Here is a 15,541-nt window from a genome sequence, read left to right as displayed (position 1 = left end):
CCAGAGGAATTGGGTACATTTGTCTGATCAAGGGACACGGGTCTGAATCGATGCATTCTCATCCTTTGCAGGAATGGTGGAATGAGAGCAAGTGAATGATGGTGGACACAGTTGCCCGTATGACTGATTCAGCATTGTTTCTGTTGGGAATGTATTGCGGTAGGAAACTTTAAATCTCTCAACTCATCACACTGCCTAGCATTGAAGGGAGCGCGCCCCAGTGAGCAGAAGGGAGTGAGTTGGCAGTTTTTCAATGCAACAGAGGGGGACCCTGCTTTGAACAGTGGTGTACCCAACTCGAGAGATTCATGGGGGAAAAGGAAGAGGGGCTAGGAAAAGGGAGGGGCAACTAGGGAACATCTCCAGCGTTTGACTGCTCTAGGGCAGCATGGGCACTCAAGCACAAGAGTTTTTGTAATTAAATAAAAATTGCGCTAGTTCAAGCAGATGGGTTGGAACTGTCTAGCAGATTGTGCTTGTTCATAAAAATTGAGAGATATAGTTATGGGCCGGGAGGAGGTTGACCTGGCATTCTGTAAATATTTTTGCACCGCGAGAATGGCATTGCTTTTTTAAAATCCTGAATGTTCCATTACAATATGAATGGTGAATAGGCAGAGCTCTGATACCGCTACCGAACTGAAGGCTTTTAACAAAGGCTCTGCAGGACAGAAACTACAGAGAAGACATATGGCAAGCCATAAGGGAGTTCTTCAGCCTCAACTCAGAATCTATGGTATTTGCTGGAACGTTATAGGAAGCCTTTAAGGTCACAATATGTGGGAAATGCCTGAACACATCATATGGGGAGAGACGGGATTTGGCACAGACCGCAAAGAAACTAGAAAACAGAATTCAGGAAATTGAAATGCAGAAAACTCAGGAAGTGGTGACAAAAAACACAGAGGAGCAGGCTGCCACTAGAGACAGATTGGGGAAGCACGATTAAAGACAATATATTGAACTGTAGCACAAAGGTGAGGCTAAACCAGACCGCTTCGCAGCACAGCTAGTGAATAGACAAAAAGAACCGAAAACAATCACAACAATAAGAAACAATGAAGGAAATCTATTTACTGAACAAGCAGCAATCAATAACAGATCCAGGAAGTACTACTCCAACTTATACAGCCAACAAAATGATGCAGACCTATGAATAGTACTATCCTGGCTGAAGCAACGCTGCTCTCTCTGAAAGAGGACCAGATGAATGGATTAAATGTACCCCTAGACACATGAGTACCAGCAGAACACGATAAAGCAATAGTTAACTAGATTATTTTTTATAAAGAGTACATGGAAATACTAGCCCATCCCCCACTGGTGGACATATACAATGAAACAATCCTCGAAGAGAAGCTACGAGATACCATAAAGGAAGCGGTAGTGTTGGTACTTGTAAGAGAAGGCAAGCACACCGCTGAATGTGATTTCTAAAGGCCCAAATTGATGATCTGCGATGATTATAGGATACTAGCAAAACGAATATCTAGGACAGTGGAGGATTAATAATACATCGTAATCAATTGGGATAAATAGGTGGTCGTAATACCACCCCAAATTTTAGACAAGTTTTTTAATGTTAGGGCACCTTGGGAAGACGGCTAGCCTTGTTCAACACAAACATTTTGACACAGTAAATTTGTGATTTATGTTTGAAACATTGAAACGGTATGATGAGTGAAGCATTCACTCGGTGTCCATCACTACTGTACAGCGAGGAAACAGCACGGGTGAAAAACAATGCAACACTTTCGGAGAGATTGGGCATGTCCCGAAGACAGGGTTGTTTCCTATCTCCATTGATTTTTGCTCTAGCCACAGTGCCACAAGCACAAATAATGAGGCATAGGCATGCAAAGGGCATAGTGAAGGTGGGCAACACCTACCAAGTGATATCCTTAAATGCAGATGACGTAGTATGGAAATCGAGAAACCCACCCATGACGCTACACAGTATTGATGAAAAAATTACGGTGTGGGTTCAGGCTTCAGCTAACTCTAGCAAGACCAGTTTTGAATCCCCTTCCTAGACCGAAGACACGTGTTGCAACCCAGTTGAAAGTGAAGAAGACAACATTCAACTACTTGGGGATGAACATGATTCAGCATGACCCTATGGAAGCATATGATTCAGATTTGGTGACATTATAGAAGAGTCTCCAGGGGTCCATTGACAGATGGTTGAGGTTCTCCTTTCCACTGATAGGGCGAGTAGCACTAAGGAAAAAGATTATCGAAACTAGAGCATTATATCTGCTACAACATATTCTGATGGAAACCCCAAGACGTTTTTCCAATGATTTGATGTGATGGTGAAAAGCTTGAAAGGGAAGGCGGGACAGCACGTATAATGCTTAAAATGTTAAGAGCAGCATGGGACAGAGTTGTATGCTTGCTGCAGATTTCAAGAAATATTGATAGGCATCGCAACTCCAATACGTGGTAGCCAGGTTTGCCGAATGTGTCAGTGACCCAACCTGTAGATTAATACAGTCTCCTGTGCGAGACATTGCACCAAGTGCATCACCTCTCTTCTCACAGGAACGAGGTAAGACTATGCCCGTACACATATAAAGAACAATTGTTACTTACCTTCATAGATTCACATGCTTGAATATTCCCCGTCGTCGGAGTGGGAGTCCCACGGTAAATAAAATAGCAATATATATATATAGCAAAATATATATACAAAGTAATCACATAATTAGCGTTATATAGGTGTAAAAACACACATAGTGTACCTATAAGAGAAAACTCCATAGGAATACAATGGAGAGAGACAAAAGACTTTTGTAGTCTATCTCTGTCATGTAAGTCCGAACTCCAGCCAATCAGGCGTCAGCCCCTCTCTAGAACCTTCTCCTCAGAGCTTCTCACCTCAGATTTTCGTAGCACAAGAGTGACTGTAGAGTGCATGAGGAGAAGAGAGCCTCTGAAGGGAGGAGGGAGGGTCGCATGTGAATCTATGAAAGACACCAATACTGGAGAACCACCTGTTTACAGGTAAGTAACAATTGTTCTTCTCCAGTATTAGGGTGTCTTTCATAGATTCACATGCTTGAATATAGAATAGCTAGCAGTAACAATCACCATTGTTTCCATGCCAAAATAGATTCAAAATATAAAGATAATCAATCTTCTTATGCATAAAAACAGTATTGAACAACTGTAACATTGTAAATGCATATTATATAAATGGAAACAATATGGAGGTGGGAGGAAGAGGCTCACCTTACTTAAAAAGATTGCGCAGCACTGCCTGTCCCACTGCAGCATCCTCCTCGCTTAAAGTTGCCAAGCAGTAGTGCTTAGTAAACGTGTGCCTGGTCGACCACGTAGCTGCTCTGCAGATGTGTTGCAAAGATACTCCAGCAAATAAGGCAGTAGATGATGAGACTGCCCTAGTGGAGTGTGCCCTCACTGGAGACTGCAGAGGCGTATTTGCTCTTTGGTGACAGAAGACAATAGCTGCCGAGATCCAGCGTGCAATCGTTGGTTTAGTAACCTGACGTCCTTTATGACAGCGTCCATATGCTATAAAAAGTTGATCGGATTTCCGGAAAGAAGCTGTCTTACTGATGTAGAACTTTAGACACCGCTTCACGTCCAAAGAATGTAATCTTTGTTCTGCAGGTGTCTGAGGATTGGCAAAAAAGGTCTTTAATATTACTGGCTCATTAATATGAAAGTCAGTAGGCACCTTGGGTAGAAATGATGGATTGGTGCGTAACACTACAGCATCCGGTTTGAACTGCAGGAACGGAGGTTTGATGGTAAAAGCATGGATGTCACTGACACGACGTGAAGACGTTAGTGCCAGAAGTAGGGCTACTTTCCAAGTGAGATATTTTAGGTCGGCCTTGTGAATGGGCTCGAACGGAGGTCTCATCAATTGCGCTAACACAACGTTGAGGTGCCACAAAGGAGGAGGACGCCGAACTGGCGGAAATTTTCGGAATAAGCCTTTAAAGAATTGGCGGATTATTCTTGAGGAACAAAGGGAACTTGATCCATCTTGCCGGAAACGGGAAATAGCTGCTAGAAAAACCCGTAGGGTTGCATGAGACAGTCCAGAACTGGCTAGGTGCAGGAAAAAAGGTAGCAATTGCTCTGCCGTGGAATGTATCGGATGGACTCCGTTAGCAGCACACCAATGGCAGAATCTTTTCCATTTGAACTTGTACGTCCTGATTGTAGAGGGTGCTCTTGCCTGGGCCAAAATATCCCTACAATCCTGCGGGATGTCTAGGTGGGCGAACTCATGGTGTTCAGGTTCCAGGCCGATAAGCTCAGTGAGGAGGGATTTGGATGACAAATTCTCCCTTCGCTCATTGTGAGCAGATCCGTCCGATGTTGCAGGAGGATTAGTTGGCATTGGGACAGGAGGAGCAGTTCTGAGAACCACGCTTGCCGTGGCCAGCGCGGGGCTATTAGGATCAGGTGGCAAGGTTGTCTCCTCATCTTCCAAAGAACCCGAGGTATGAGGGGTATTGGAGGAAAGGCGTACGCAAATAGATTGCACCAGTTTATCAAAAGGGCATTCCCTTGTGATTCCTCGTGGGGATGCCAGCTTGCGTAATTTCGGCATTTCCGGTTCTCCGGCTTAGCAAAGAGATCGAGTTGCGGACGACCCCATAGTTGGAATATCCTCTCTAGAGTGGGTTGGTGTAACTCCCACTCGTGGGTCGACGAGGAGGACCTGCTCAGGGAATCCGCTAGGACATTGGATACTCCTGGCAGGTGTACTGCCGTAATCATGATCTGATGACTGAGAGACCAGTCCCAAATTCTTTGAGCTAACCTGGAGAGACTTGGGGATTTTGTTCCGCCCTGTTTGTTCACATAGTGCATACAGGTTGTGTTGTCTGTCTGTATTAGCACTGACTCTCCTTGGAGCAAAGGAAGAAATGATTTTAGAGCCAGAAAAATCGCCATTAGCTCCAACTTGTTGATGTGCCAAGATCTTTGATGTGTTGACCATCTTCCCTTCACAGAGAGATCCTCCAAATGTGCGCCCCATCCCTCCAATGAGGTGTCTGTCGTGAGTGTCCTGTCCGGTGGCAGCGACAGAAAGGACATGCCTTCCGTCAAGTTGGCTGGAATTGTCCACCATGCGAGTGCTGACTTCATTTGATCTGTGACACATATCATGTCGTGGAAAGATCCCGTTACCTGACGCCACTGAGCATCCAGAGCTTCCTGGATAGGACGTGTCCTCAGCCGGCAATGAGGGATCAAGGCAATGGATGATGACGCCATTCCCAGAAACGATTTTAACAGTCTCACAGAAACTGACTCTTTTGATCTGATCAGAGACACCAGTCGCAGCATCTTTTGTAGACGCTCCTGGGAGAGAAACGCCTTTGCTGACACAGTTTCCAGAGTTGCTCCCAGAAAATCTCTTTGTTGGTACGGATGAAGTTGGGATTTTTCTGCATTTACGGACAGGCCTAAAGAGCGAAATACGTTCTGGCACAGAAGAGTGTGTTGTCGCAGGTGAGTGCTTGACTGAGATTTCAGGAGAAAATCGTCCAGGTATGGAAATATTTGCACTCCCTGGAGTCGCAAAAACGCTATTACTGGAGCTAGTACCTTCGTGAACACTCGAGGGGCCGAGCGCAGGCCAAATGGTAACACTTTGAATTGGTAATCGTGTTGACCCACTCGAAAACGCAGGAACTTTCGATGCCGCTGTAAAATAGGGATATGAAAATAGGCATCCTGGAGATCTATCGTCGCCAGAAAATCTTCCTGCAAGAGTAAGCGCAAGATGTCTACTAGCGTCATCATACGGAAGGATTGGCTCTTTATATATTTGTTTAGTGCCCTTAGATCGAGGATGGGCCTCCACTCTCCGTTTTTCTTTGTGATCAGAAAGAACCGGGAATAGAAACCTTTTCCCTTCTGAGACACTGGCACCAATTCTATAGCTCCTTTTTGCCTTAAAAGTCGAACTTGATGCAACAGTTCTTTCATGTGAGCTGGTGGCGGTCCGGAGGGTGGTGTGGGAGGAGGGAATTTGGTGAATTCTAAGGCGTGTCCCTTTTTTACAATGTCCAAAACCCAACGGTCCCTTGAGATGGAGGACCATTGGGAAAAGAACAGAGAGATTCGACCTCCAACCTTGTCCGTCTGGTAAGAGTCACTGTCTCTTTGACGCGGTTCCTCTGTATGAGGATTTTCCTCTATATGACTTGGAGGTTTGCTGTCGTGATGCTTGCTGTTGCTGGCCATAAGAGTAACGGTTGGATCCTTGATTGTAAGGTTTGTATTGTTTATTGTCTCTTCGAAAACTTGAGGAGGTGCCGCGTCCGCGTGCACCACGAAAATTACTCCTCTGAAATTGAAGGTTTCCTAACGATCTAGCTGTCTCAGTATCCTTCTTTATGGACTGTAGAGCTTCATCGACGTGGCTTCCAAATAACGACTCGCCGTCATATGCCATGTTAAGGATCATGGACTGTACCTCCTGACGAAAGGATGTCGATCTTAACCATCCTTGCCTACGCAGAACAGCCGCTCCGGCAAGCTGACGGAATCCCATGCAGGCGATGTCTACTGCACAATCGATTATTTCCGCCGATGCCGCTTCTCCCTCTTGGAGCAACTTCATTGCCTCCACCTTAGATGGCTCTGGCAACTCCTGAACCACATCCGAAATATCAGCCCATACTTGTCTGTAATATCGTCCCAAGATGGCCAAGGCATTAGCTGCTCTAACCACGGTAGAGGCCATAGAAGAGAATTTACGCCCTATGGCATCCATCCGACGTCCGTCACGATCCGGAGGTGAGGTGATAGAAGATGCAGGATTTTTCACCTTACGTTGCGCTGCCTGCGTAACGACAGACTCAGGTTTAGCCTGACCCGTGAGGCATGCTGGGGTTCCTATTGGTGCCTTATATTTCTTTTCTAATCGAGGCACCTGTGCTGGCAAGGTATTCGGTGTCTGCATTAATTTCTTGCCTTCTTCCCAAATAAACTCAACTATGGGAATAGCATGAGTCTGTTTGTAAGGTTGATTCTTGAAATCATAAAGGAAGCAATCTTCCTCCCTGCGCTCCGTTGTTAGTTTAAAACGGTGTGAAGCCCTTTCCATCAGTTGGTGAAAATTGGCTATGTCCACTGGAGGTGAATCCCCTGTTACTATCTGTGAGGGGGATGGTGTTTGTGCCTGGTAATTGTCCCACTCCGCCATATCATCGTCATTGTCATCCACATCCCCATCATCATCTGGGATTTCACCCTCTTCTGTGTCCTGAGGGCCTTCCTCTACAGGCTCATAGTGAGGCAACAACCTTTCCGGAACCTGTCTTGGAGGTACAGGCGGCATCTGAGGAGCAGGATTTACAATAGGTACCGGTGGGATAATTGCGGGAATCACCGGGGCTGACGGAACCTCTGAACGTTGAGGGGATAGAGGGAACCGTTGGTTGTAGTCGTCCAACATGCGTTGGAGATTAGTAATGAGCGACAAAGGAAGAGTCGCCGTTTTATGCTTCGGAGGGGCCTGGTGTATGTAAACCGGATCTTCATCCTCACTGCTGACATCCTGGCATTTAATAACTAAGTCGGACGGACTTTGTGCCGTTCCAAAAGACTCCGGTAACCCCTCTGACTCCTGATCAGAATCCGTAGCGAATAATGGTGAGGGAGGCTGTGCATCTCCCACAGGAATATTGCCTTCCTGGCTATCCGGGCCCACAGTAGGAGGTAATGGTGTCCAAGAAACTCCAGTTAAAGATGAAACCGACGCTGAAGTTAGCTGAGGTAGTTGTTCCCTTCTTGTTTTCTGGGTAGACGCAACACTGCTTATTCGTACCCTTACGAATGTCTGTGGAGATGCCCTCGTCGACGGAGCCGTCGTCGACGGAATGGTGGTCGACGGAATTATCGTCGACAGAGTCTGTGGCAACAAAATCGATGTTGTCGGATCCGCCGTCGACGAAGCCGCCGTCGACGGGGCCACCGTCGACGGAGTCACCGTCGACGGGGCCGCTGCCGACGGAGCCGTCGTCGAGGTCTTCGTCGACAAGGCTTTCGTCGACGGAACCACCGTCGACAGTGTCGTCGACGGGATCTTCTTTTTCTTCGTCGACGGAGTGGGCGTCGACGAGCTCGACGACGTCTTCGTCGACGACATAATCTTCGTCGACGGAACCTTTACCTTTTTCGTCGACGTCGAAGTAATGGGCAAAATAGAAGTCACCGCCCTCGAAGAACTGATGGTAATCGTCGACGAGGATAACGTCGACAGAACGCTCGTCGACGACGAAGCAGCTGACGTCGTCGTCAGAGTCACCGTCGACGAGGTAGAAACAGCAGATCTCGTCGTCGGGAGTATCGTCGACGAGGCGGACAATCTTTTCCCTGAGGAATGGGAAGTAGACGCCTCAGCAGCCTGAGAACAGTGTCCCTTAGGCGACAAAGCAGTAGGTGAGACAGCAGAAGTGGCAGCTGTCAGAGTCAAAGATAGTTTCTTTTTCTTCAGGAAAGGAGATGGTAACTCCTGCACACTACTGCGCTTAGAGGCTGGTTGAGAACGACCAGAAAAGAGACTTTCAACATCAGAGAGTGGGTTATCCTTATCCTTCAGTCTCTGTAGCCATAATAACAGGCGGCCTTCTCTGTCCTTTAGAGTCTTTGTAGAAAAGGTTCTACAAAATTTACATTTTGCCACTTCATGGTCTGGGTATAAACAGTAAATACACTTACTGTGTGGGTCCTCAGAAAATAAACGCAGCTTTCCACATGAAGAACATGGTCTAAACAAAGATTTCTTACTAGAAGACATCCTCACTGACAAAAACTGAGCAGAGCTCAGGGAGACTCCCTGTCACACGACGTGCGGTAGAAAATCTGAGGTGAGAAGCTCTGAGGAGAAGGTTCTAGAGAGGGGCTGACGCCTGATTGGCTGGAGTTCGGACTTACATAATGACAGAGATAGACTACAAAAGTCTTTTGTCTCTCTCCATTGTATTCCTATGGAGTTTTCTCTTATAGGTACACTATGTGTGTTTTTACACCTATATAACGCTAATTATGTGATTACTTTGTATATATATTTTGCTATATATATATATTGCTATTTTATTTACCGTGGGACTCCCACTCCGACGACGGGGAATATTAAAGCATGTGAATCTATGAAAGACACCCTAATACTGGAGAACTATACTTCCATCCTTGACTATACGTTGGACATGATGGACACAGCCACATGTATATGCTGCCCTAGACGATTTAGACGACAACAATCTTGCCGGACATGCCTAAATTCAGGATGCAAACACCGGAGACAGCAGGGACACACCTTGTGGAATACATATATGAAGAGGGCCGGTTGCTGGGGTTTTGAGACATTTGTGATTAATCGGATAAAAGCAATGCTAGTTTCCTTTCTTATGCATGATAAGCTACCATCATTCAGAAAATGTGGCCAGAAATCCCAAAAAGAACCGGAAATTCAGATGCTATAGCAATCTATAGTTTCATTGTCGGAGTGGTAAATCCCATACATTGTTGTATAAAATATGCTTGTCCACTGTCACTATAAGACTTTCCCACCTGGAGGAAGTATGGAGTTATAATCTAGGTGAGGAAATAAAAGAGGAAAAATGCCTTGGGATTTATGCGAACTGTAGAACTGTATCTAGAATGCTAGGCTTAAACTAATTCCTTATGCATGCATTCACAGACCCTGTATGATCCCTAACTGATGCACAGGCTGTCCTCGGAAAACAGTGTCAACTTCCCCAAATGAAAAATTTCTATTTGTACTTATGTACACTTGTGGTGGGGCTATTGTTGTAGCCAACCATTTAGCTACATTGTGGACACACGACATCCGATTTAACAGAAATCAGACTAGACCCGAGCGGGTGTCTTTATCGCAGGAAAGCTAACCGAGAGATGTCTAAAGAGTTAGAGATAGGACAAACACTGACTAAAAGCACAAGTGCTTCCTAATGTACCAAGACTTAAATCCTGGGAATTTTACATGGCTAAATGGATCATAGCTGAATGCGGGGTCATGAGACGACTACAGGGCTAGAGAGGGGCAACAGGGGGTGCCACCATGTGGGAAAAGGTCCTGACCACCTAGAATGCTCCACTTAAGAGGTTGGTAAGTAGTATGAGTAACCAAACTCTAAAGTGAACTGATGCGGGTAATAATAAAGCGATCCAAATATCTGGCAATATGTTGAACATTGTCGCCCAATGAAGATATGACAGTAGTAGAAATGCTGTATGACCTTTGTAGCATGTAAACATCTCTTGGCATGTTGTGAGTGGAAGCTCTTTGTAGCAATGTTATTCAGCAGAACCTGTTAGGAAGTTGTAAATATATGCAGCGACATAGTAAAGGTGAACCAAACTGTTTCCAAAAATGAATAGACTACAATGTTCACTTCCGGGGACAAGATGGCGGGGTCCACAGTCCAGGACACAAAGGAAACTGGAACCAGACATCCTCTCAAGCAATTGAAATAAAGCCTGCTACCAGAAATTGTAAAAATACAATGTGCTTTACTTTCACTCTCAATCTTCTCCCCACTCTCTACCCACTTCTCACTCATATCTTTCTTCTCTCTTCATCATCCTTGCTCTCCATCGCCTCCTTTTCACGTCCACATACTCTGCCCAAACCTACTCTTTGTTTACCTTCCCCTCTTTCACATCTGCCATGTTCTCCTTTCTCATCTCACCTGTTCGTTCGCCCTCTCATCTCTCACATTTACTCCTCTCTTTCTGGTCTGCCTGTTGCTTAATCCTACTTGTCCCTGCTCTTTCGTGTGTTCCTGCCTTACTACTTCTCTGCTCTCTCTGCTTCACCCCTATCTTCAAGCAGGTTCCGCCTTTACCACGCTGCCTGCCTTTCTTAACTTTGTTACTTTATCTTTCCTCGTCACCTCCTAAATTACGCAACTCCTGCTCAAACTTCCCTCATCTCTCCAGGCTACTTTATACCTCTCCTCCTCAAACTTCCCTCATCTCTCCAGACTACTTTACACCTCTCTCCTCAAACTTCCCTCATCTCTCCAGACTACTTTACACCTCTCTCCTCAAACTTCCCTCATCTCTCCAAACTACTTTACACCTCTCTCCTCAAACTTCCCTCATCTCTCCAGTCTACTTTACAACTCTCCTACCTCATTCACTCCCTCTTCAAATCTGCCCTCCTCTGTCTCCATCCTCGCCTCTTACACTTACTCTCCACTTTCCCCAAATTTCTTGCACTCTCCCTCCTCATACAAATCTCCCTCACACTCCCCTTGTCTCTCTTTTTCTCCCTTTCGGCTCTCTTCCTTGCCCTCCGCTACCTCTGTCCCCAGCTCGCTCACTTACTCTTTGCTTTCTCGAACTTTGTTCCTCACTTACCCATCTCTTCCTCAAACCTCCCTTCCCTCATTTCTCATTCCTCTCTCCCTAATTACCCTCTATCCTGCCCTCCTCGCCTCACTTACTAACTCCTCGCCTCCCCTCTTTATTTTATTTGTTTTATTTTAAACGTTTTATATACCGTGAACAAGACCACATAGGGTATCAGAGCGCTTTACAGTTGGCAGTTACAAAGGTACAGGAAGTGGTAACAATAGCACAAGCGGACAAGAAACATAACTGCTCACTTACACAATTCGTCCTCAAGCTGCAATCCTTCTTTTCCTCTCTCTTACACCCCACTTCCCCACACACCCCTCCTTCCTCCGTCCGTGACCCCCCAGCTTGCTCCTCTCTTCCTGTGACCAGCACCTCCCCGGCCCTTGCTGCCACTCTGACATCACTGAGATGGGACTCTGCACTTCTCGGAGCCAAAATCAGCCAAAGCAATCATTTTTTCCATGTTGTTTTCCTTCATTAGAGCTAAATTGTGAAAGACTGGCTCTCCCCAGCTGCCGCCCCCGTCCTTCCTCTTTCCTCCCAGCGTTGACCCTGTCAAGACCGCTGACCACACTCCCTTCGGCTGGACCCGTGCCTGTGACAGGCCTGCAGAGTCCAGGGCCCGCGCGGCTGCGCCGCTGTCAGCACAAGTTACCGCCCCGGGAGGGAGGGACTTAAGAGGAGCTCTGCCTGTGGCTGAAATAAGGAGGAACTGTGGCTCAGGGGGCGGGGGCTCTGCCTGTGGCTGAAATAAAGAGGAACTGTGGCTCAGGGGGTGGGGGCTCTGCCTATGGCTGAAATAAACAGGAACTGTGGCTCAGGGGGTGGGGGCTCTGCCTATGGCTGAAATAAAGAGGGAACTGTGGCTCAGGGGGTGGGGGCTCTGCCTGTGGCTGAAATAAACAGGAACTGTGGCTCAGGGGGTGGGGGCTCTCTGCCTGTGGCTGAAATAAAGAGGGAACTGTGGCTCAGGGGGTGGGGGCTCTGCCTATGGCTGAAATAAAGAGGGAACTGTGGCTCAGGGGGTGGGGGCTCTGCCTATGGCTGAAATAAACAGGAACTGTGGCTCAGGGGGTGGGGGCTCTCTGCCTGTGGCTGAAATAAAGAGGGAACTGTGGCTCAGGGGGTGGGGGCTCTGCCTATGGCTGAAATAAAGAGGGAACTGTGGCTCAGGGGGTGGGGGCTCTGCCTGTGGCTGAAATAAACAGGAACTGTGGCTCAGGGGGTGGGGGCTCTGCCTGTGGCTGAAATAAAGAGGGAACTGTGGCTCAGGGGGTGGGGGCTCTGCCTGTGGCTGAAATAAACAGGAACTGTGGCTCAGGGGGTGGGGGCTCTGCCTGTGGCTGAAATAAACAGGAACTGTGGCTCAGGGGGTGGGGGCTCTGCCTGTGGCTGAAATGAAGAGGGAACTGTGGCTCAGGGGGTGGGGGCTCTGTCTGTGGCTGAAATGAAGAGGGAACTGTGGCTCTGGGGGTGGGGGCTCTGCCTATGGCTGAAATAAACAGGAACTGTGGCTCAGGGGCTGGGGGCTCTCTGCCTGTGGCTGAAATAAAGAGGGAACTGTGGCTCAGGGGGTGGGGGCTCTGCCTGTGGCTGAAATAAAGAGGGAACTGTGGCTCAGGGGGTGGGGGCTCTGCCTGTGGCTGAAATAAAGAGACACTGTGGCTGAAGGGGCGGGAGCTCTACCTGTGGCTGATGGGAAGGTTCTCTGCCTGTGGCTGGGGGGGGGCGGGAGCTCTGCCTGTGGATGAAGGGGCGCAAGCTCTGCCTGTGGCTGAGGGGGCAGAAACTCTGCCTGTGAGTGAGGGGGCGGGATCTTTGCTTGTGGCTGAAGGGGTGCGAGCTCTGGCTGTGGCTGAGGGGGCAGAAGCTCTGCCTGTGAGTGAAGGGGCGGGAACTCTGCCTGTGGTTGGAGGGGTGGGAGCTCTATCTTGAGAGGAAGAGGTAGCACTGCTGTCTATGTGCATTATGGGCAGGAGCGCTATGGATGACATGAAAGGGGCAGATGACGTTAACTCCGAAAACTCCTCCCCCCCCACCACCCGCTTTGAGGGTGCAGTTGTACTCACCGTTAACTGTATGTGGCGTGCTGGTGCCGTCCGCCGCCGCTGCAGAGGAAAGAGAAAAAACATAGGGGTTCAAGAGAGCATGATCACTTTATGAAGAATGGAGGAGCTAGAGCCACACAAAAATATCAGCCCGCATCACCCGGAAACAGAAAGAGAAACAGAAAGAGAAGTAGAGAGAGGGCAGAAGAGTCTCCAGGGTTGTTCTCCTGAAGACCAGTGAGGGTAACGAGAACATCTCAAGGTCTGAGTTCCTTAGGACCAGTGAAAACAACCAAAAACACCTCAGGTCTGACAACCGGGATACTGGTGAGAAGAGCAGAAACTTCTCATGGTCCGAGACACTGAGACCTCCAAAGAACAGAATAGTCTCAAAGTCTGGACTCTGAGAACCAGAGAGAAACACGACGTGTTAAGGTGTGATGGCCTGCAGCCACGGAGAGCATTGGAGACACCTCAGGGTTTGTCTCTTCAAGAACCAGAGAACCTCGAGAAACACGAACCTTGCGGTGCGTCTCTTCCTGAGAACCAGCTAGAAACATGTGCATCTGAGGATCGGGCCTTGTGAAGGCCATGAAGAGCAATGGACTAGAATTGGGGTAAGGTACAGGGTGGTTAGCTTTAGATAATGTTTAGGAATTAGGTTACAGCTTAATTGTAGATGCCGTGAATGGTTTATAGTTAGGGTTAGGATAAAGGCTTATTCTAAGGGTTGACTTTTAGAGTAAGGAATGGGGTAAGGGAAGGGGTTACAGTTAGGGCTTGAGTAAGCATTTGTGTTATTAACGGGGTAAAAGTTAGAGTAATGGAAGATGTAAAGACTGGTGCAAGAGTGATGCAATAAAAATATAAGGGAAAAACCAAGTGCAGAAGATTAGGGTGTATCGTGCAACAAAATGACAAAGAGCATTGTGGAAAAACGTTCATGCTTAAGTAGGGAGTAACTGTAATGTTTTAGGTTAAGAATGAATGCATGTCTATGTACAATTTATAAATTAAATGGTAAAAATCTTGCTTTTTAATCTTTACATGCTTGTGTATTTCAAAGACATACTTATAGCTGCTTTTTTTACCTCAATTTTTCTAACTTCACTTATTTTAAAACTTTTTTGTATTCTTAATTTATCCATATAACGCCTAGAGGACCAGAGGAAACTTCTCTGTAGGGTCTGGTGACCGTGCATGAGAGAGCAAAAGAAAGTCTCAGGGTCTGACCTCCTACAATCAAAGCATCCGAGGCTCAGATTCAGGAAACCAGAGAGAGAACATTAACATATCGGAGTCTAAGAGCCCAGCAACATCCCTGGGTAACACGCTAGCCAACTATGACAGCCCACTGTCCAGAGGCCCTTTGACACCCTAAAGGAACAGGGTGTCACTTCACAGAACACACAAAACTACCAGCCGCCGGCTAGACCCCCAACAACAGAGGCAGGCTAGCACCAGCAGTCCAGGGAGTGTCCTCCCGAAAAGCGTGAGTGAAACCAGCACGGACCGCCTCTGTCCTGCTTGGTACAATGCCAAGTAGGATGGGGTCAGCAGCTAGAGCCGACCGCCTGGCAGCTTCACAGGCATCCCTTCTCCAGGGACCGCAAGAGAGTCTGAGGGAGGCTCTTGGTACCACATGAGGAGAAAATAGGATCTCAGGTTTGAGGCAAGAGATCTCAGGTCGGAGCACAAGGGTATCTCAGTGCTGATGGAGAAGGAGAATGGGATTTTAGAGCCGCAGGAGACCACTGCGAGGCTCTTAAGGCCGCAGGGGTGAGAAAAAAGCCTATTTGGTACATGGAATGGTAAGGAGATCTCAGGGCCGCAGGAGGGGTGAAACTACCAGAGCCAAAGAGCATGAGGAGTCCTTTAGGGCCACGGGAAGGAAACAAGTGGACATGAGATGTCAAAGGTGGATTGGCGGCAGGAGAGAGAGATGTAATAAGGAAAGCCTCTCCTTCCGAATCTTTTGAACAACTTTCGGGAGGATGGGAATCGGGGAAATCTATATAGAGTCCCTTTGGGACAATCTACTGACAGGGCATCCAATGCCCAGGCCTGTGGACACCATGCCTCTGTGCAAAACACAGGAAACTTTGTGT

At 47.5% G+C, this 15,541-nt stretch overlaps 1 protein-coding gene across 6 annotated transcripts in view; it reads right to left on the bottom strand.

Annotated features, from left to right (window-relative positions):
- TNS2 (tensin 2) overlaps window positions 1-15,541 on the bottom strand; it is a 345,238-nt gene that overhangs the window by 162,921 nt on the left and 166,776 nt on the right. For all 6 annotated transcript variants that reach the window (XM_085600920.1, XM_085600922.1, XM_085600921.1 and 3 more), the window contains one exon: window positions 13,455-13,493. In XM_085600920.1, the coding sequence (XP_085457046.1) occupies window positions 13,455-13,493 (39 nt within the window). The remainder of the gene's footprint in view (window positions 1-13,454; window positions 13,494-15,541) is intronic.

The sequence above is a fragment of the Triturus cristatus genome, chromosome 4_2, assembly GCF_964204655.1.
Source record: "Triturus cristatus chromosome 4_2, aTriCri1.1, whole genome shotgun sequence".
Classification (NCBI taxonomy): Eukaryota; Metazoa; Chordata; class Amphibia; order Caudata; family Salamandridae; genus Triturus; species Triturus cristatus.
Note: the sequence above shows the minus strand (reverse complement) of the source record. Positions and strands in the feature narration are given on the sequence as shown.